The 23,987-nt window shown below is 34.6% G+C and overlaps 1 protein-coding gene across 24 annotated transcripts in view; it reads right to left on the bottom strand.

The window, feature by feature from the left end:
* LOC105478006 (mirror-image polydactyly 1) overlaps positions 1-23,987 on the bottom strand; it is a 402,680-nt gene that overhangs the window by 273,504 nt on the left and 105,189 nt on the right. For all 24 annotated transcript variants that reach the window (XR_011625931.1, XR_011625930.1, XM_011734956.3 and 21 more), the window contains 2 exons: positions 21,288-21,321; positions 20,858-21,028 (listed from right to left, as the gene is read on the bottom strand). Coding sequence is in view for 22 of the 24 variants with exons in the window: in XM_011734956.3 (XP_011733258.2) it covers positions 20,858-21,028; positions 21,288-21,321 (205 nt within the window). In the remaining 2 variants the exon portion in view is untranslated. The remainder of the gene's footprint in view (positions 1-20,857; positions 21,029-21,287; positions 21,322-23,987) is intronic.

Raw genomic sequence — 23,987 nt, forward strand, 5'->3', positions numbered from 1 at the left:
ACAATTCATTTTAATCATATTTACAAAGGTAGTAACATATAATAAAACTTTTAAAAAGCTTTGAAAAAAACTTTAAAAAAATGGTCCTTCACCACAGCTAGTTTGAGAAGCACTGATTTGGATTTAAATGACTAGTTTCTCATCTGTGACACTGTGAACTACTTACCACCAAGGTTACTTTCCCATATTTTAATGGAAAATTTTCTGGGCCAGGTGTGGTGGCTCATGCCTGTAATCCCAGTACTTTGAGAGGCTGAGGCAGATGGATTGCCCAAGGTCAGGAGTTCGAGACCAGTCTGACCAACATGGTGAAACCCCGTCTCTACTAAAAGTACAAAAAAATAGCTGGGCATGGTGGTGGGCACCTGTAATCTCAGCTACTTGGGGGGATGGGCAGGAGAACTGATTGAGCCTGGGGAGTGGAGGTTGCAGGGAGCAGAGATTGCATCATTGCACTACAGCCTGGGCAACAAGAGCGAAACTCTGCCTCAAAAAAAAAAAAAAAAAAAAAATTTCTGCAAAAATTGAAGACAAAAACAATGGTCACCCAAACAACACTCTAAACTCACATTTAACCCTCTTTTTTTTTTTTTTCTAATGAAATTTACCTTCAAACAATGTTCACAACCAGTACTGTATGTTGCTCTTAGGTCTCTTCACTCCTTAATTCAAAATTCTTGTTCTTAGATAACAACCTTCTATTCTTCTGCCTTCTTATTAAAAATACTCTAAGAAGAGCAAAATAATAGTTTCTTTTAAAAAGGATTATTTTTTGTCTATGCTAGACCATCTGGTTCACTATTTCAGTAACACTGTCCCAAGCACCTTCAAATTCCTTACACTAGAAACCTTGTCAACTTCAACCCAGGATAAATCCATTATAATAGAAAACAAATATATATTTTCTCCACTTTCACCATCAGCTAAAGACTGCTTGAATTAGCCAGGCACGATGGCTCACACCTGTAATCCTGGCACTTTCGAAGGCTAAGGTGGGAGGGTCACTTAAGCCCAGTTCAAGACCAGCTTGGGCAACATAAGGAGACTCTGTCTCTACAAAAAATTTTAAAAGTAGCCGGGTGTGGTGGCATGCACCTATAGTCCCAGCTACTTGGGAAGCTGAGGAAAGAGGATCCCTTGAGCCCAGGAGGTTGAAGAGGTTGAGGCTGCAGTGGGCCACGATTGTGCCACTGCACTCAAGCCTGGGCAACAGAGCAAGAACCTGTCTCCAAAAAAAAAAAAAAAAAAAAAAAGACTTTGAATTTTATTATTTCCAGCCTCATGTGGGATACTGCATGCTGATCCATTTCATTTTCTTACCTGGATTTCTTCCACACACTGCACAGTTTTACTGACCTCAAGACCCTAAATCCAACCTTCTATCTCCTAGGCTCAACAAATAAAGTATATCAAATAAGAAATAAGGGATTAAGTATAAACTTCTCTGACTTCATCTCTCTTCACTTCTAAATACAGCTATATATTTGTTATTAATCTTGTCTGAGTTCATTTCTCTCTGCCTCCTCTAAATCTTTTCCAAATCAAGAATTGTCTCTAGCTACACTCACAGTTTTCATTTTCTGCTCTTCCTTAGAATTGGTCCTTTATATCAATTACCAAGATTATCTTAAAGATAATTTACATTTCAAGATAAAGCATTCACATGTGAACACTGAGTATTTGTGTTTCACGTGAGTGCTCACCAAAGGGTGACCATAGCAGATGAGGGCTTTAATAATAATCAGGTTGACAGGATGATCCATTTTGTGGATATCAGTCCGCCTATTTCCCCAGACATTCCTATCACTCCTCAATGAGCTCATGAACACAGTAAATATGATGGCAGGCATGGAAGTTCTGCAGAGGCTCGGCAACATGGATTTCCACTCACCAATGTTGACCTGGCTATAGCCACTGCTGCCACTAGAGACCAGCACTGAGCTCCCAAAATGGCACCATTCCCTGGGCAATCTACAAGGGGAATAATGGCAGGGTGATTACACTGGACCATTTCCATTACAGAAAGGATTGTGCTGTCTTCTTATTGGAATAGACACTTCCTCTGGATATAGATCTGCCTTCCCTACACATAATGCTTCTGCAAAAAAAAAAAAAAAAAAAAAAAAAACTGTGAACTTACAGAATGCCTTCATCTACCGCCATGGCATCCCACAGAGTATTGCTTCTGATTCAAGAACTCACTTCACAGTGAAGCACAGATAAGCAGTGAGCCTGTGCTCAAGGAATTCATTAGTCTTACCATGTCCCTAATCATCCTGAAGCAGCTAGCTTGACAGAATGGCAAAATGGTCTTTTGGAGACTTGGTTACAGTGCCAGCTAGGTGGCAGTCCCTTGTGGGGCTGGGTAAATTTCTCTAAAATAACATATGTACTCTGTATCAGAGTCTATTATACAATGCTTTTTTACCCATAGCCAGGATTCATGGGTTCAATAATTAAGGGATAAAAACAGGAATGACTCCATTCACTTTTACCCCTAGTGATCCACTAGCAAAATATTTGCTTCCTATCTCTGCAAATTAAGATGCTGTTAATTCAAGCATCTTAGTTCCAAATGGGGAAAAGCTTTTGCAGGAGGACATAACATGGATACCACTTGTCTGGAAGTTGAAATTACCACCTGGAATTCCTCATGCCTTTGAATCAACAGGTGAGGAGGGAGGCTGCTGTACTGGCTGGGATCACAGATCCTCACTACCAAGAGGAAACTGGGTTGCCACTATCCAAAAGGGGTAAGGAGGAATATATGTTGAATACAGAAGATCCCCTAGGGCATTCCTTATATTCATGTCATGTATCTATTCATATCTAGTGAAAATATCCTTTAAAAATGAGAGTAAAATGAAGACATTCATATAAATGAGAACTGAATTCAACAACAGCAGATATATACAGTATTAGAAAAAGCAGAAAGAATAAGAAGGCGAAAAGGAGAAGGAAGAAGAAGAAAAAGGGAAGAAGAGGTAGAGGAGGAGATAAAGGAAAAAAGCAAGGAACGAAAGAAAGAAAAGGACTGAGAAAGGGAGGGAGGAAGAAGGAAAGAAAAGAAAATGCTAAAAGATAGTTATTTAAGTTAAGAAAAAACAAAATTGAAATTCCTACATAAAGAAAGAAAGTTAATTTAAAATAAATGTGTAGATAAAAGAGTATATTTTTGCTTCTCATAATTTCTTTGAAGGATTTTTTTTATTTGAAATAAAATGAATACAAAATATATGTCAACATATTAAGAAGACGAGGGCAAATGGAATTTTGCTGTTTAAAAATTATTACAATTTAAACCATGTAGTGCATTATTAATTTGAAGCAGAGTGTGATAAGTGAAATAAATGGAGATATATACCATGTATTGAAAAACTAAAAATTATTAAGATGTCAGTCTCCCTCTGTTCCAATAATCTATAGACTCAATACAATGAAAATCATAACTCTATCAAGTGTTTTGTAGAAATTAAAAATCTGACTCTTATGATTACAGGAAAATGCAAAGAACCTAGAATAACCAAAAAAACCTTACAAAAGAACAAGTTGGAGGACTTTCAACGGTTGTCTTAGAAATTTACAGTAATTAATGCAGTGTGACATTAGCATAAAGATAGACAAATAGATCATTAGAAAAGAATAGTACATCCATAAACAGACATACACTTATATGGTCAATTAATTTTTTTCAATGGCATGAAAGCCACTTAATGGGGGAAAATCATCTCTCAATAAATAATGCTGAAACAACTGGATATTCACCTGTTTAAAAAAATGAACTTCAATCTTTATCTTACCATACATAATAATTAACTCAAAATAAATCACAGACTAAAAGTGAAAACTAAAACATTAAAGCCTGTAGAGGAAAACAAGCTGTCATCTTTGCAATCTTGAAATGAGGAAAGATTCCTTAAACAAGACAATTAAAATATTGGTAAATTAGATGTCATCAAAATTTAAAACTTCCTCCCATCAAAATATGGTATTAACAAAATAAATAAGCAAGCAAAAACTGGGAGAAAATATTTTAACACATGTATCTGACAACAGACTTCATCCAGAATCAATCAGAACCACACCCAGAAACACAAATCAATAATAAAAAGTCAAATGACCCAAAATAAAAATGAGCAAAAGACATGAACAGATGTTTCAATAAAGAAAATACATGAATGGCCAATAAGTATCTGAAAAAGTTCACAACAGCATTAGTCACTGGGAGGTGCAAATTAAAATCACAATGATATACCAATATATGCCTACTAAAATATCTACAATTTAAGACACTGACAATAACAAGTGTTAATTAGTATGTAGAGCAACCAGAACTTCAGTAAATTGCTGCTGAGAATGTAAAATAATAGTCACTTCCAAATAAAGTGTGCTGATTTATTTTAAAAATAAATACATCCCTATCTTATAATGCAGCAATTCCACTCTTAGGTGTTTAACCAAGAAAATAAAAATGTATGTCCACAAAAAGACCTATACAAGAATTCTTGTGGCAGTCTTAATCATAATAGATAAAAACTGGACAAATCCAAATGTCCACCAACAGGAGAATGAACAACAAATGTAATATTAAACAATGAAGTATTGCTTATCAATAAAAAGAACAAAATTACTGATTGGAAAATATCACAAATACCTTGCTGATATTATATAATACCAGTTACATAGAATTCTAGAAGAAGCAAAACAAATCTGTAATTAAAAAAAAAAACAGTAAAGTTGTTTGGGTGGGGCAGAAATGATTGATAGAGAAGAAATATAAATGAGGGAACTTTCTATGGCTATGGAAATGTGTATACCTTTATAAGGATGTGGTTATATGCGTGTATAAATTTGTCAAAACTCATCAAATTGCCAGTTTAATATTTATGTATTTCATTTGTACATGTAAATTTTATCTTAAATCAAAATTGTGAGAAAATAAAAAGTTAACATTAACAGTGAAAAACTCTGAATTTTCAATGATTGTTAAAACAAAAATAACGAAAGGACTCATAAAAATCTCTAATACACTTAACTACTTTAAATTTTATATGGAACCAAAAAAGAGCCCGTATAGCCAAGACAATCCTAAGCAAAGAGAACAAAGCTGGAGGCATCACGCTACCTGACTTCAAACTATACTACAAGGCTACAGAACCAAAACAGCATGGTACTGGTACCAAAACAGATACATAAAAAAATGGAACAGAACACAGGCCTCAGAAATAACACCACACATCTACAACCATCTGATCTTTGACAAACCTGACAAAAACAAGAAATGGGGAAAGGATTCCCTATTTATTAAACAGTGTTGGGGAAACTGGCTAGCCACATGCAGAAAACTGAAACTGGATCCCTTCCTTACACCTTATACAAAAATTAACTCAAGATGGATTAAAGATTTAAATATAAGACCTAAAATCATAAAAATTCAAGAAGAAAACCTAGGCAATACCATTCAGGACATAGGCATGGGCAAAGACTTCATGACTAAAATACCAAAAGCAATGGCAACAAGAGCCAAAATTGAGAAATGGCATCTAATTAAACTAAAGAGCTTCTGCACAGCAAAAGAAACTATGATCACAATGAATAGGCAACCTACAGAATGGGAGAAAATTCTTGCAATCTATCCATCTGACAAAGGTCTAATATTCAGAATCTACAAGGAACTTAAACACATTTACAAGAAAAAACAAACCCATCAAAAAGTGGGCAAAAGATATGAACAGACACTTTTCAAAAGAAGACATTTATGCAGCCAAGAAACATATGAAAAAAAGCTCATTATCACTGGTCATTAGAGAAATGCAAATCAAAACCACAGTCAGATACCACCTCATTCCAGTTAGAATGGCAATCATTAAGTCATAAACCAACAGATGCTGGAGAGGATGTGGAGAAATAAAACACTTTTACACTGTTGGTGGGAGTGTAAATTAGTTCAACCATTGTGGAAGACTGTGTGGCAATTCCTCAAGGATCTAGAACAAGAAATACCATTTGACCCAGCCATCCCATTACTGGATATATACCCAAAGGATTATAAATCATTCTACTATAAAGACACATGTACACATATGTTTATTGCAGCACTGTTTACAATAGCAAAGACTTGGAACCAACCCAAATACCCATCAATGTTAGACTGGATAAAGAAAATGTGCCACATATACACCATGGAATACTATGCAGCCATGAAAAAGGGATGTGTTCATGTCCTTTGCAGGGACATGGATGGAGCTGAAAACCATCATCCTTAGCAAACTACCACAGGAACAGAAAACCAAACACTACATGTTCTCACTCATAAGTGAGAGTTGAACAATGAGAACACATGAACACAGGGAGGGGAACATCATATACTGGGGCCTGTGTGTGTTGGGGGGACGTTGGGGGCAAGGGGAGGGATAGCATTAGGAGAAATACCTAATGTAGATGATAGGCTGATGGGTGCAACAAACCACCATGGCACATGTATACCTATGTAACAAACCTGCAGGTTCTGCACATGTATCCCAGAACTTAAAGTATAATAAAAATAAAATAAATAAAACAAAAGAGAAGTGCAATCGAATGAATGAATTGTCATGTTCAAAATCTCTTAATCAATAAAATGCAGCATTTAGTCACCACATGAAAAAAAAGAGGTTGATAAGAGGCATGTGGAAAAATACTAATTTGAGTCAATTTTATAGCTAAGTTGTCTGCAATTAATTCCCCATACTAAATTCTTGGTAATTAAATGTATTTTTACAAAATGACCTATTTCATTTTCCCTATAGTTCAGTTGTTATAGTAAATGATAGTTAAAAGTTTGCAAGTTCTCCAAAAATAAATGAATAAATGAGTAAATATTTTTAAAAAAAGAAAATCTAGGTCTACTTCACACAATGAAAATATTTTTAAAAAAATCAATCCTCCTAAGCAAAGTACAAGTTTTAAAAAAAGATACATTTCTTATCTATATAAGAACAGAATAAAACAAATAAATGTGGTCATCTTAGATAGACTGTGATGTCGAATATGACTTTTTCAAAAAGATAAAACTAAGGAGTCATATAAAAATATCAGATCAGTGATTGCTGTTGAGAGGTGGGAACATGAATTGGTTGGATAGGGCATGAGGAAACTTTCTAGGTTAATACTGTAGTAATGTTCTGTATCTTGACTGTGGTGATGACTATATAGTTGTATGCACTTGTCAGACATAGAGAATGCGCACTTAGTTTTCTATATTTCAATGTGTATAACTTTTAAATAAAAACAAAATAACCACAAAAATACAGAATTCCACCTAATGATATACTATGCTGAAGAATATAGAAGCCAATGTATTGTTGCCTGCATTTACATGAATGCATCGGATGCCTAAGTAAATACCTAGATAATGTGATAAATCAAGTTTAGCAAAATATAGTAATAGATTTCAGGTGGTATGTATACAAACGTCCATTGTAAAATTCATACAAATTTACCATATGTTTAAAATTTTTCATAATACGATGTTAGGGTCAAGGTTGAAAGTAAAGGATGGAAAAGGATATAACATTCAGATATATAAGTAGATGTTAAGGCAAAAAGTATTATCAGAAATGAAAGTGGGCATTTCATAATGATAAAACAGTCTATTCGATAGGAAGATAGAGTAATCGTAAAGACCTTAGTACACAATAAAATGGCTTCAAAATAAATAAAATGAAAATTGACAGAATTAAAAGGAGAAAAATTAATCGTAATCACTGAATACTTTAAACACCTCTCTTGATAACCAACATAACAGATGCACAATAAATCTATGCACAACAACTGGACAACATGATTAACCTATTTGGTCTAAATAACATATGGAAACAATACTACACTCAATAACTACAGAATATACAAACTTCATGAATTGCCTAAGAAACAGAACCTATTTGGGGTCACAGGGCAAGTATCAACAAATTTCTAAGGATTGAAATAGTATAGCTTATATTTTCTCACCACCAGAGAATTAAATTCCAGCTCAGTGACAGAAAGATAGCCTCAGAATTTCCTAATGTTTTAATATTAAGCAACATATTTTTAAGTAATTCATGGGTCAAAGAAGAAAACAAAAGTAGAAACTAAAAAATATTTCAACATATATAATAATTAGACACATATAACGAGAAATGGCATATCAAAAATTTATGGAATGCGAAGCCGTATATAAAGAAAAAAGTAATCATTTTCATGAAAAGATCAACCATTTGGAACACTCAATATTGCTAAGATGCCAGTCTTGCTTTAACTATTCTTCAGAGGCCATGCAATCCCCACTAAATACTACCAGCTTGAAGAACAACAAGCTGAATGAAGAACTGAGAAAAGCTACAGAAATACTGAAGAACATTGACAGTTGGATCCTTACACTACCACAAATTAAGACTTACTACAATGCTACAGAAATTAAGATCCTGGATCATTATTGCAGGGATAAAAACCTACAACAATGGAATAGAACAGAGTCCAGAAACAGATCCACACAATAACCTAAGTTATTACACAAGCTCTACTGCAATTCATTGCTGGGAGGATGGGGAGACACAACTCATTAGTTGCACAATGCTGAGACAAGTCGACTAGACATCTATATGAAGAAAATAACCGACTTTGACAATTTAAAAAGTATTTTGAAACTGATCAAGACCTAAATGTGAAAGCTAAGATAATCAAGCTTCTAGAAGAAAGCACAGTAGAACATGTTCAAATGGGAATGGCAAGGGTTTCTGAAACAGGACACAAAATGCATTAACCATAGGAGAAAAAAATGATAAATTAGACTTAATTAAAATTAAGAATTTTTTCCATCAAAAGACAGCATTAAGAGAATAAAAATGCAAGCCACAGCCTGTACAAATATATATAAATTACATAAATTAATAAGAAAAACAACGAAATTTAATAATGGACAATAGCCCTGAAGAGACATTTCACAAAAGAAGATATCAAAATGGCCAAAAAACATATAAAAAGCTACTAACATCATTAGTCATTAGGGAAACACAAAATACAAAATAAATCCACAATGAAATATGACTATACACCATCAGAATGACTGACATTAAAATGAGTAATAATACCAAGTATTAACTCTCACAACTGGAGCAACTCACTTACATTGCTGCTGTAAACTGGCACAACTTTGGAAAAACATTTGGCATTACCTAAGAAAGCTAAACCTATGACTCCACTATTCTTTTCTTTTGTATGTGCCTGTACATGTATCAAAAGAAATAAACTTTTAGGTCCATCAAAAGATATGTTCAAGAATCTCTGTAATACTTCATTCATAAAAAGTTAAAAATGAAAACAATCTAAATTTCTGTCATCTGTTTAATATGCAAATAAATCATGGCATATTCACACAATGGAACATCACACCACAATGAAAAAGACACATTATTAATAATTATTAACAATACAGATCAACATACAGTCATAACATTGGGTGACAGAAATTAGACACAAGGAGTATATAACATATGATTCCTTTTATATGACGTTGTAAAACATGCAAAATGACCCATGGAGACAGAAGTAAGAGGAGTGATTATCTTTGGTGAGAAATTCTGACTGGGAAGAGACAGGAAAGAGCCTCCTGGAGTACTAGCAGTGTTCCATACCTTGATCTGGATGCTGCTTACAAGGGAACACACATATATAAAAATTCATCAAATCCTTCACTTGAGATTACTTCACTTCAAGTTATACCTTAATTTACAAAAATACAAGCTTCCATAGCTTTCATATCTATTCCTCTCCTTATTTTTCTTGTTTAGAACCTCTTCATCTCTTGCCTCAATTATAATAGGTTCCCATTATCATTGGTCTCCTCAGACTTATATTTATATCAAGGCACTTGATAAAGTCTTGCCCAGAAATCCTCCTCAGGAGTGCACTTTCTGCATTATAAGAAAACTCAAAAACTGCAAGTTTCACATTGCCTAGAAAATTAAGTCTACATTTCTTAGCATTTTACCCGCCTAAAGTCCCCAAATGAAATTTCAAATAACATTTCTAGGTATAACTTTTCTAAGAAGGCTATTCAGAAATACGTTTATTTTTAAACGTTTATATTCTTTGGTCCATCTTTTTCATTCCTAGGAATTTTCCTTGAGGAAAAAAACATGGATGTACATAAAAATTTAGTTACAAAAATGTTACCATTCTCAAAACTCTCAATGGCAGGTGAGTTAAACAAATCTTAACACGTCCACATTATCAAAGCATGAGGCCGGGTGCAGTGACTCATGCCTGTAATCTCAGCACTTTGGAAGGCAGAAGCAGGTAGATCGCTTGAGCCCAGGAGCTCAAGACCAGTCTGGGCAACATGGTGAAACCCCATTTCTACAAAAAATACAAAAAAAAAAAAATTAGTCTGGCATCGTAGTGTGTGCATGTTGCCCCAGCTCCTTAGAGGCTGAGGTTAGAGGATCACCTGAGCCTGGGACGTCAAGGCTGCAGTGAGCTGAACCAGAGCCATGATCACACCACTGTATTCCAGCTTGGGTAACAGAGTGAGACTCTGTCTTAAATAAATAAATAAATAAATTGAAGTAAAATTATGAGAATATCTAACAAAATGTCAAATTAATGTGAAAAATCAGGCTACAAAGTAGTATATACAATATAATATGCATTGAAAAAAGACAATCTACATATAACTTTCTAGGAAGTGAGTCTGGGGGCAATTTTTTCCTTCTTTTTGCTTATCTGTGCTTTCCAAAGTTACATATACTTTCAAAAAGTTGTAAAAATTTCACAATAAGAAAAAAGTAATTACAATAGATGAACCATCAACAATATATTTTAGCAAGATTGACTGAAAAACATGCATAAGCAAATAATTGTATGATAGACAGGAAAGCAAATTAACAAACTGACAAGGGAAAAAATTAATGAAAATCTTACAGTCACTATAATTAAGAATACCAAATATGTTTCCTACTTTTCCTGAAAAATGAAATTCTACATGTTATGCTTTATTTTCCTTTTGAGTATAATCTTTTTGTCAAATTTCTAATATTTTAAATTTATTATTTTGTATCTATTATATGCTAAACACTATGCTAATTATAAGAAGCACAAAGTGAAGGCAACACTAAAAAAGGAGAGATTAAGACACTAGGATATTTGATTATTTCCTCTGCTAAAGTGAAAAGATAACCTTGAAGGTTACATCATTGGCCAGGATTCTAGGTATCCTTATCAAGTGGGTTTGTTAGCTTATGCTGCACTCCCCAATCTCAATCGGCTTTATCACAGTGACTGCTGGTCATGCAGATGCCAAGTGAGAAATTCATAACCAGGCCAGGAAAGTTCTAGCACCCATTTCTGAATCTTGAAATATGTGTCATTATACTATCTTCTCAGACCTTAATTTCTATACTTGTTACAATAAGGAGGAAATTCTTTGCAAGTTTTAAATTATTCATACTTTTCCTTAGATATGCTTCTTATCTTTAACCACTTCTGAATCTGGTTTACGGACTGTGTGATAAAGTATGTATCATTTAGGGTTTTTTCCTATACATCCATATAAAAATTACACAGAAAAATATCTGGAATCACTAACCCTAATAATTGAAATACATTCAAAATCTTTATTTCTAGTGCCTTTTTCTCTTGACTGCAAATCACTATAGCACAATTACTTGACAAACCAAGAATTCCAACACATGGATTTACCAGTTTTTTACTATCCGGGACCTTGCCTTCTGTGATACCACACTCTCCTCAGTTTCTTTCTACGTGCCTCATCACTCCTCTTCCTCTTTACATAAGGGAGAGTCCATGGTGAGGGAGAGTCTGGGGTTCATTGCTGTAATAACTCTGGTCCCTCACCCATTAAAATCTCAATCTTAGTTAAAATCAAATATCTACTACACCACACTACTTACACCACACTCAAGATGCTAAAAGAAATCACACAACTTCCCTGACACGCTTTTAAAAATTTAACTACCCTAATTCTTAAATGTGTATTCAGCTCTGCCTGGCAATCTTATATTTCTCTAGTTATGTTCATTTACATACAAACAATGACAACGACTCCAAACTGTCTCTACATTATAAATCTTCAGCACCATCCACTAATCCACTGAAAATCTAAATTAATCTAACATTTTAATAGAGAGGGACACTGCACCCCCAACTTTCCTTTACTAAATTTATCAACTTGCCAGCATCTGTATCTATCCAAGCTCTTTGCATACATCTGTTAGAATGAAAGTAGTTTCCCTGTTCCTAACAAAAGCCAATTCTTACACTTATGTTCTAGAACCTATTTCCTATCAATTTACTCATTTACTCCAGGACTTGGTTCTTTTTATTTATATATTTATTTATTTATTTTTATTTATTTATTTTTTGAGATGGAGTCTTACTGTCTCCCAGGCTGGAGTGCAATGGCACAATCTCGGCTCACTGCAACCTCCACCACCCGGGTTCAAGCGATTCTCCTGCCTCAGCCTCCCAAGTAGCTAGGATACAGGCGCCTGCCACCACGCCCAGCTAATTTTTGTATTTTTCAGTAGAGACAAGGTTTCACCATGTTGGCCAGGCTGGCCTCAAACTCCTGAACTCAGGTCATCCACCCTGTTAATAATTGCACAGGCTGCAATTATGTTTTTTATCCCTGAAAACATCACTTTTTTCTTGGTTCATTTTTATCACTACAACAACCACATGTGCTAGAGTATCTCATTAAAAAAAGAAAGGGAAAAAAAAAAAAAAAACCTCCCAAGATATCATAAGCCCTCTCTCCATCTAATGCCAATTTTTCCATCTACATTACAAGAGGGGGGAAAAAAGTTGTATTCACTGTCTGCATTTCCTCTATTTGCATTCTCCCCTCAAACACTCCAAGGTGGCCTCTGTTCTGGACAGAACTCCTGTCAAAGCCCTCAACATCATCCATGTGATCAAATCTATCTTCATTTTGCTTGAACCCACACCATTCAAGGGAACTGACTATGCTCATCTTTTAGAAACAATTTCTGGCTGGGCACGGTGGCTCACGCCTGTAATCCCAGCAGTTTGGGAGGCCAAGGCAGGTGGATCACCTGAGGTCAGGAGTTCAAGACTAGCCTGGCCAACATGGTGAGACCTCGTCTCTACTAAAAGTACAAAAAAATAATTAGCCAGGCATGGTGGTGCACGCCTGTAATCCCAGCTACTCGAGAGGCTGAGACAAGAGAATTGCTTGAACCCAGGAGGTGGAGGTTGCAGTGAGTTCATATTGCGCCACTGCATGCTAGCTTGGGCAACAGAGCAAGATTCAGTCTCAAAAAAAAAATAATAATAAATAAATAGAAACAATTTCCCCTCTTGCCTTCCCTGACACCACACTCATTTCAGTGTCCGTCCACCTCATTCAACATTCTTTTCCAATCTCCTCTCCTGGCTCCTCCTCTTTTGCCCAACTGCTAAATGTTGACATACCACACAACTTGGTCTTGGCCCCTCTTCTCTTTGGTGAGCTTTCCCGAACTTAATCTAGTCCCACAGTTTTACTTATCCATATCCCAATGGCTTCAATAACCAAGTAACTGCTCAAAATTCTCCATGAATTTTTAAGAATAATTTCAAATATACCATATCCAAAAGAGAATGTAATATGCTGTAATATGTCTTAAAATATGTTGATCTCACCCCAAAGAAACTTCCCCATCACAACAGATGGAGCCAACACAGTGTTCAAGTCCAAATACAGAAGTCAGCCTTAATTCTTTTTGCTCCTTTATGTCCAAATCCAATTTGTCTTCGAGGCCTACTTATTGTACTTTTAAAATATTTCCCAAATCTGTCCACTTTCTTGATTGACACTTGTTCCTCTGAACCACCATCAGTTTCATCTTTTGCTTAGACTATTTCAACAGCTTTTGTCTTTCAGTCCCTTCTGCATTTAGATGCAATATCTGCTTCTGACCATTATCTGAAGACCATATGGACTTGTCTGCTGCCTATGTCTTCTGCCTTATCACTTGTAACTATCTTCCTTGCTCACTGTACCTCAATCAAATGGAAGCTTGGCATATTTGCATTGATTCCTTAAACACCTAAGTTTGTTCACTCTCTCAGGGTACTGTTGATCTCTTCTTTTCTGGTGGAATGCTCTTTCCATAGCTCTCTGCACAGCTGGATACTTCTCTTCCTCAAGTCTTCAAGTCTTAGAGCAACAATTCATCTTGAAAACTAGGCCTGCCTTGATCACCCTATTTAAAGTGACAATCCCACCCGCAGCTGCCGTCACTATACATTTACCTATTTTCATCACACCACTGAAAGGACTTTATTTGTTTGTTCACTATCTACATCTGCATATGAAAATGTAAGTTCCATAAGAGTAGGAACATTTTATATCTGGATTATTGCTGAGTTCCCAACACACAGCACATAACAGGTACTCAATAAAATGTGAATGAATGAATAATATTTCACTAAATTCTTTTAGTTTCATGTATCTTGAAATATCTAAAATAGCTAAGTTCAATAATTCCACAAACATAGTAAGTAACTTCACATCCAAGGGACTGTAATTGACACAAATAAATAAACAGTTTCTATCTTCATGCAAGTGCATGTTAGTAGGAAAGCCAGGCATAAAATCAATTAACTGTAATACAGTGTGATAAGGCCTGTAACACGATACAAGGTAAAATATGGGCACAAATGACATAGCTATCAATATTGATTCATGCGAGTGATCTTTACAGAAGAGATGATATTTAAAATGTCTTTGAAGTATAATGCAGACAAGTGAGCAACAAGTAGAGAGGAAGTATGTTCTAGTAAGAGGGAAAAACAGGCTTAAAGGCAGAAAGAGTCAAGAAGAATAGACTAATGTACTTTCCATGCATTCTTCAGCAGTTTCCTAGAATTTTCTTCATTGCATCACTAGATTGGATTCATGTCTTCTTCTTCATGTCTTCTTCTTACTTAGTTTACTCCTTCAGCTTGGTGCTTGGTATAGGTTTGTAGCCTATATTGGCAAAGGAATCTGAACAGTGAAATGTTTAGCCGAATTTCTTTAATTACCCCTTGATTCTTCCATGGGTTTTCTATCAATGTTGAACATGAAGGATCTCTGGATCTGTACTTTTCATTACAATATTTGTTAATAAAAAAAAAAAGAGGCACTAAATTATCACAAAAGGTGTGCTCATTATATTTCATCTAAAGGAGCAATATAAATATCTTAGAAATATTTTAAACAATAAAAACAGGAAATAAGAGTATAGAAATTAATAATAAGTTTAGATATATGGAATGACTCATTTCTAGAAAATAGTGATGAGTGCAGATTCTCCGTATGGTGTCCAGAAAACAGAAATGTATGATCACTGATTTGGCCTTGACAGACAGGCAAGAAAAAACTAACATCTAGAAGACACAAAAGTAGAAGGAAACCCAAGGAAAGGTTGAAGGATACAAAGATGTTTAACCTGAAAAGCAGAAACAGTGCTAGTTTCTGCTTTGCCTTGCTGTGCTTTGCTCCTAAAAGTTTTTAGCATGTATGCACCTTTTCTTATAGTTTCTGAACTAATTATAATCAAGCCTGGCAATATAATCAAAGCTCCATTCTCATCAGTCAATGCCAATGAAATTCATCCAAGAGTCATAGCATGTTTTCCATTAGTCCTATAATAGATTCCAAACATGTACGTTCATATAGAATTTACCACTTTCTTCCTTTATCCCTGCTGTACTCTAAGTCTCTATGACAAGACTTTTGCCTTCTGTTTTGAGTGGTCCACTTGGTTAAAGTCCATAAAGTCCATATAGTTACCCCCATTCTCATACCTGACTTATTCAGGTCCCAGGGGTTGGGCCCCTCACTTAGGTACCGGCAAGGGTCCAATCAATGAAGAGCTCTACAATATTATCTTACTAACTACAAATACCAATAAGACCCAAAGCCTCCAGGTGCCAGGCCTTGCCCATTTATGTATACCCTTATAAGGAAAACATACCCTAGAGCTAGCCTAATTTTGCCAGAATATCTAGGAATAATTACTTTAATTACTGTATCTCCCAATAAAGTCAGCCCTCAAAGCTAATAAATCACCAATCCTGGCTAGTTCAATAATTTTCTGTTGCTTACTGATGTGTGACCTGGGTCCAATTGTGCTTCTAGGCCTCGCCCTCATGACTTAAGACATTACTGATAAATATTTGAATATATTTGATGCAAATAATATGATCAAATGTTTTGAGACCAATCCTAACATCAATGGCTAGATATTAACAGAAGATGGATATTTGACTAAATTAAAAATTAGTGACAGATCAGATCCTTAATTTAGTGAACAATTTAACTAGATGACTCCTAAGGTCCTATGAAATTTAAAATTCTGTAATTCTATAAAAATCTTTGCAATTAAAATTCTAAATTTTTTGTTTGGATAGAATAATAATCTGAAAGATCCCGGAAAAGAATAGTGAAGAAACGGAATTTTACAGCTTTATCTTCTGATTCCAGATATTTCTACAATTTGAATAAAATAGGGAAGTGTGAACTGGCCAAAAAAATGATAAAGAAAGAATAGAGGACTGGTTGGTAATATAATTCCTTGATCAAACAATTGCTAATTATAATTTTTAAATTAATGCTATGAAAGACTTTAAGGCTTTTGGCTCTCAGTTTGAGATAGAAGAGAAATGAAAAAACAATTTGGGATAAATAAGAGTATAACAATTTATCTGAAAAAGGTAACATTTTTAACTAGGCCAGTTAAAGTAAATAAATGATTTTGACTTGATTTGAAAAATAAAGTAAGATATCAAGTATATCAAAGTCAACAACTTATCACTGAATCAGAAATTTTTAATATCTATATGGAATGCGACTAAAGTTTTCCTAGCACTATACAGAAGACATAATTAGAAAATGTCTGATGCTAAATAATAGCTTTAAAATTAAGGCTGGGCACGGTGGCTCACAACTGTAATCCCAGCACTTTGGGAGGCTGAGGTGGGTGTATCATTTGAGGTCAGGAGTTCTAGACCACCTTGGCCAACATGATGAAACCCTGTCTCTACTAAAAAAGTACAAAAAATTAGCCAGGTGTGGTGGCGCCTACTTGTAATACCAGCTACTTGTGAGGCTGAGGCAAGAAAATCGCTTGAACTCAGGAGGCAGAGGTTGCAGTAAGCCAAGATGGTGCCACTGCACTCCAGCCTTGATGACAGAGTGAGAATCCATTCTCAAAGTAAGTAAAAAATTAATTTAATTAAATTAAATTAAGGCAAAATCCCTGTGGTATTCCTTCCCAAAACTCAAAATTTCACTTTAATCATAAGAAAAACAAACCTAAATTCAGAGATATTCTCTAAAATATGTGAGAGGTACTCTTCAAAATTATTGAGGTTATGGAGGAAAAAAATACAAGGAAAGATGAATAGGCTGTCACCAACCAGAGGAGACTGGAAGAACGTGACAATTAAATGCAATATGCTACCCTGGATTGAATTATGAAACATAAGAAGGACACTAATGAAAACTGGTGAATTCTGAATAACATCTAGAGTTGAATTGATACTAATGTACCAATGTTGGTTTCCTAACTTTCACGAACACATCACAATGATTTAAGATAACAAAATTAGGGAAAACCAAAACTGGATAATATATGGGAGCTGTCTATATTGTACTATTTTTGAAACTTTTCTGTAATCTAAAACTATTCCAACAAGTTTATTTTTAAAAAATCAAAGTTAAGAAAAGTTTCCATTCAGAAATATAAGACAATAATTCAAAAGTGTAAGTATATAATGACTGTAACATAAAAATTAAAATGAGTATTTATTGAGCCATAAGGCTTGCAAATAAGCAAGTCAAAATAACTAAACAACTCCTTTCTCATAAAATATAACCATAAATATAGTGCAGTGGTATTTATACATAACAACTTGTCAGCAAATATTACCAGATGTTAACTTCTTATTTATTTATCCTTTTATACCATGAAAGTCAGTGGAGGGAGAAAAGATAGGAAGAGGGAATGAGTGGCAGTGAATTTAATTATGCTCTATGTGCTTATTTTTAGTTAACTTACTTCCATGTCTAGACAGCATGGAATCATTTGTGGTGAACCAATGCTTCATTCAAGAACAAGAAAAGCCAGATTTAATACAAAAATCATCTGCCTAAAGGTATCAGAGGGCTGTTGCTGCAATAATGGCTTGAGTGTCTAAGATTCTAAAGAGGAATTAACTGGAGAGGAATCATTGGAGGATATGCAGTTATTTTTTCCCCCTGAAAGTGTCATATTCTAGGTATTGGGAAAACACTAAGAAATCAGGCTTTAACTAGGCAAAGAACTCCTGCTGGAAGACAGAGAAACCACCTAAGCTTTTGACAGCTATTCAGAGCTGAGGTGACAAAATGGAGATTTGAGACTTGTTTCTGAACCAAATCATTTGCCAAATTCCAAACTTCTACAGGTCTTTAAGTTAAAAAGCTAAGCCCCCAAACCTCTGAAAAAATAGTAGAGTTTTCCACAGTCTACCAGTGCTGAGGAAACAAACACACACTCGAATACAGGATCATCCAGCAGTCAGGCCCTTGTAAATACTCAGCTCTCAGTTTGGGAGGCCTCATCCAAAATAGAGGGGTGAACCACAACTAGGCCAAGACTTACCAAAACTTCCACTCAGCCTCCATGGGAGATGGTAAGGCATTTTGGATAGCAATGGAAATGAACTAATATGAAACATTTTACGAAGTAGGAGAGAAAAGGAAAAAGTGGTTAAGCGATCACCTTGTGAAGGCCAGAAAAGATGTGAACTAGTACGGAAACAGAGAGATTGTCTTTAAATAGAAGCATGTAGTTAGAAAAAAGTAAGGTAGAAAAGGCAGAGCACATGGGTGCAAATGCAGGCAGACTGGTAGATGAAATGGCTGTGGGCATACAGAAGTTATCTTTTTAACTGGGAGGAGAGGTTAGATAACTAAGGAGAAAGAAGAAATAAAAGAGTCCTCTAGAGGGAAGAGTGAATAGACAAGCAAAAAGCAAGAAGTTGCCAGGCAACACTAAGAACCTAACTGAATATATTAATAGTTGGTCATGGATTTAAGGTAAGTGCAGTCAGTAAATCTGTGTGATTTTTCTCCTGCCTTATAAAGCTGTGAAGATACAAAACAGATAGAAAGATTCATTTAACTAGGTTTTGATTTTGCTGGGTGAGTAGGACAAACGAAGAGGGCCAAGAGAAATGAGGTTACGTTATATGCAAGTTGGCTAGATGTGTGTGTGTGTTGGGGTGGGGGAGTAAGGACATAAGGGGTTTGAGGGATAGAAAAGAGTTAGTAAGATTGATAGAAGTAAGTTGAGGCCAGGCACAGTGGCTCACATCTGTAATCCCAGCATTTTCGGAGGCCGAGGTGGGCGGATCACTTGAGGTCAGCAGTTCAAGACCAGCTGGCCAGCATGGCAAAACCCTGTCTCTACACGAAATACAAAAAAATTAGCTGGGCGTCATGGCGCACACCTGTAGTCCCAGCTGCTCAGGAGGCTGAGACAGGAGAAGCACTTGAACCTGGGAGGCAGAGACTGCAGTGAGCCAGGATGACACCACTGCAACCCGCCTAGGTGACAGAGCGAGACTCTGTCTAAAAAAAAAAAAAAAAAAAAAAAGCTGGAATCAGAGCTCTAGCATGAGTGAGCTAGAAAGAGAGCAGAAAGTGGGAAGCTTGACATTGACACTCAGAATGACCAGGAACAGAGTATGACCACAGAGTAGATAGCAGATATAGTGCGCAGCACACAATGACTAAAGTAGAGAAATTTAGGAAATAAGAGGCTGCAATTTTTGAAAGGATTAACTACATAGGAATTTACATCACCAAGAATTATGACAGGAGTAGGCTGAAGAAAGAGACATTGGAGTAGACCCAAAAATCTTAACAAAACAAGGGAAGTGATATAGAAGTGCGTACATGACTACAACAATAGTGTATACTGGGTGCTAGAGTCTGATGCATGAGTTTCAAAGCTGGAGGTGTTTAGGGAGTGAAAAAGGCATAGATCTGAAAACACTAACAAGGCCAGGTGTGGTGGCTCATGCCTGTAATCCCAATACTTTGGGAGGTCGAGGCAGGAGGATCACTTGAGGCCAGGAGTTCAAGAGCAGCCTGGGAAACAAGGTGATACCAAATCTACACACACACACACACACACACACACACACACACACACACACACACAAATAAATAAATAAATAAATAAATAAATAAATAAATACAATAACGAAAAACAAGCCTCCAAGTCCAGTGGTATAACTGGTATGAGAGAGAGCACAGTCACTAGTTGAAAGGACTGCATTGGAAGCAGTGGCCTGAGGGAGGTAATCAGGTTTCAGGTAAAGCAGGAAAGTGTAAGTAGCATTCAGAAAAAAATACATGAATAATTTTGATCCATTAATCAAGATTTACTAAAAGGTACTGAATTAGGCATTGGGAATAAAACAGTAATACAGACATAGTCTTCAGAAAACTGTAACTTAAGTAAGAAGTCCCATATAAAAGTGATTAATTGAAAAAATATAACTAAATTTCTATAACAAGTTAACCTGTTATAAAGCAAGTTTAATTTTATTAAGAAATGAGACTGCATTAAATTTTATTTAAAATGAGGTCTCATATTTTGAACAGTAGTAAAATAAAATACATAATTATTTTAATATAGCTAGTCATTATGGTATTAATTATGTGCTAAAAACTAATGTGAATTAAGAATATCTGGGCCACAGTCATTTTTTAATGGCTAAAAAAAGAGAGATGAAAATGGTAAGTATATGCTTTTACAGATACATGCAGAGTTACCTTAGACAAGGCAGCATCCCGTTCTTCTATTAGTGCACTCATTTCTTCTGCAGTTATTCTCATTTTACATTCCTTGGTCTTGTAGATTCTATCCACAATTATAGCTCCATTCTTCTGAATAGCTATCCTTGTGTCTGCATTGTTTATTCTGTTCAGTAATTCCTGTAATGTCTACCAACACCATTATATGTTAGTCAGACATGAAGTTTTAATATATTTTATTTAATATAGGGTTTTAATTAATAGGCACATGTGAATTGTAAATTGACTGAGTGAAGTTATTGAATTTTCATATTGCAGCAAAGATGTACATTATTAGTGTGTCAATTCTTCTTTTTCCCACATCTTAGTTCTTGAAACCCACTCAATTGAACTTAAGCCTCTAAGATATAAGACTGACATCAAGAAATCTCCTCAGAGAATGGCTTACCATGTCATTTTCTTCAGGGTTAATATTTTCTAGCCTAGAAAAAAGGGACACAGAAAGCCTGATCAGTAGCATTTCCTTAGTGCAGCAAAATGAGTTCGCTTTTTAAATCTTTAGAACCTCAAGTAATTTCATTCGACTAGTCTTTAGAGTCAACCATGACACTGAACATATTAAAGTGCCACCTGCTTGACTCCATCTTTCAATAATGCTCCATATCTTCTGCACTGACTTCAGACTGTTAAGTTATTAATGTTTACTGCTATATATGACTACAAGGATCAATTGTTCATATGTGCTTAGATGAAGAAAGTTCCCCAGTGATAAAAGCACTCATTCTCATCATTATATTTATTCCTGGACTTTCCATTTTTATCAGAAACTGTATTTCCTCTCTTTTTTTGGACACCATCATAAGTAAAACAAGGCAAGTATTTTTATTACAAAGTTTAACTATGTTCCCTCAAAAGCAATAACAAATAATTACACTAAATTTGAAGTAAAAACCTCTTGCTGTTACTTAGTTGTTATTATAAAACAAACGTATAGGAAGGCTGACCAAAATTGTACCAAGTTTTTAGATGACTAATGTTATTTTCTTCTTCATAATGTATGTAGAACTATTCAACATAAAGACAAAAAATACAAATGGGCTCCCCTCAGAAATGCATTTTGTCTTTTAGGAGTCATAGTCGCTACTGAAATGTTTATTGATGTTGAGAAATTGAAGAAATGCAGTAAAGGTAAAGAAAGCAGTTTTAAATTACATAGAAAATGTCTATAATATAATTTAGACAACCATTCCAAGTACGTAAATTAAAAGTACATTTGTAATATGCATTAGTGAAAAGGTATAGATTCTAGAAAGGATCTCAATTATTTTAAAATTACATTTAAAAGTTTAGATATCCAAGTTTCTGTTTTCTCAAGTTTTCCTCTGTTTCTGTGTTCCTATGATTTAACATTTACCATAAAAGAGGATACTAGCCAAAGATAATAGAAGACACTTAATAAATATACCACAAAATGGTTCCAAACTTCACAACTGGATAAAATTGCTACACTCATGGAAAAGTAGTACTTTTAGAACTTAGTATTTTAACAAAAAAATATATATACACAAATATTAAAGAGCTATTTCTAGACATACTTAAATAGTATAAGTTAACAGGAATGTATAGTAATTTTAAGTTATATATAATTCAATGTATCTGAAACTACTAACGTCCACTTAGGTTTGCATTTCAAGAAGGGCAACTACTTTCATCTTTTATCTTTTTTTGTTCAAAATAAATGAACAATTTTCAATGATGCTGCCTAACAAAAGTTTGTTCTGTAAGAATTGTGAAGATAAATTGTGAAACTTCTTTTCATCTCAATTGAAAAACCTAACAGAAAATTATAAGATAATAAAATTCTTACATTTATTTATTATCATAGTGAAAATATTTGAAAAAAATGAGTGGCATTTAACCAGCAGTAATTGGTTGGCTAAATACGATTTTTAAGGAAGTTATATGTGGTGAGAAATATTTATCTAATATTATCTTTTATTGTCATTCTTTTTAGGTAAAATCAAAGTAACATCTAATTATGACAGCTACCCAATAAAATCCAATTAAAATGCTTACAAACTTCACAATTACCTTGTTAAACTTGATAATTTAAAATGTGAACAGATACATAACAATTAAACATTGAGACTGGTAGATTCCTCTGGAACCTTTGCAATAACAAAAGACATTTAGTTACCAAGTTTATAAATCTCTATTTTTAGTTTCAAAGAATTTTATATGACCAGGAAGGAAATAACAGTAAGTTACCTAGTCTGTATATTCCAAATAATCAACACACACACACAAAAAGTGTATGGAAGTTCTATGTAATATTTATAAGTTGTCTTCAGGCATTGCAAAGTAAAGCATTACTTTAAGGAGAGGAAGATGAAGAGTTCAAATGTTTTAAACTAACAGCTTTCAATAAGAAAGGTTTAAGATCATTGTATTTAGTCTAATATTAAAATTCCCTACTAATTTAAATATTTTTTTTTAATCAGAATCAAAAGTTCTTATCAAGGGCTATTCCAGATTCCTGGCACATGAATTTAGTATTTAGACTTTAAATAATTTGTGTGATTGCTGCTAAAAGCACACAATATATACCGACTTGTCATTTTGCTGATAAATAAATTCAAATTATGTTTTTGGTAAGGCTACTGTACTAGGTCTGACACACAGGACGTAAGTGAGCTAAGTGAGTCATTTAACATTTGGATCTCAATCTTGCTTTGTTATTATTCTTTATAATTGATGTAAGTATAGTGATAAATGGCCAACAAAAGAAAAATATAACTTTAGTCAAAATGAAAAAATTATTACTTCGAGATTTGAAAATTTGCATAGATACAAGTAACTTTCAACACAAACATGAGTCTGGAAAGAGAAAAAGTCAATACTTGTATTTCTCTACTTGTATTTCTTTAAAAGTTTCAGGAAATATCACAGATATCACAGATTTATCAAAGAAGATTATGTCATAATTTAGTCTCAACTAGATTATATAGAGTAGAGATCAGCCAAGTTTTTCTGCAAATGGCCAAATAGTAATTATTTTAGGCTTTACCATACGCTCTCTATCATAGCTACGAAATTCTGCCTCTGTAGTACAAAAGCAGCCATACACAATAAGTGATCAAGTATAGTT

This window comes from Macaca nemestrina, chromosome 7 (assembly GCF_043159975.1).
Source record: "Macaca nemestrina isolate mMacNem1 chromosome 7, mMacNem.hap1, whole genome shotgun sequence".
Taxonomy (NCBI): Eukaryota; Metazoa; Chordata; class Mammalia; order Primates; family Cercopithecidae; genus Macaca; species Macaca nemestrina.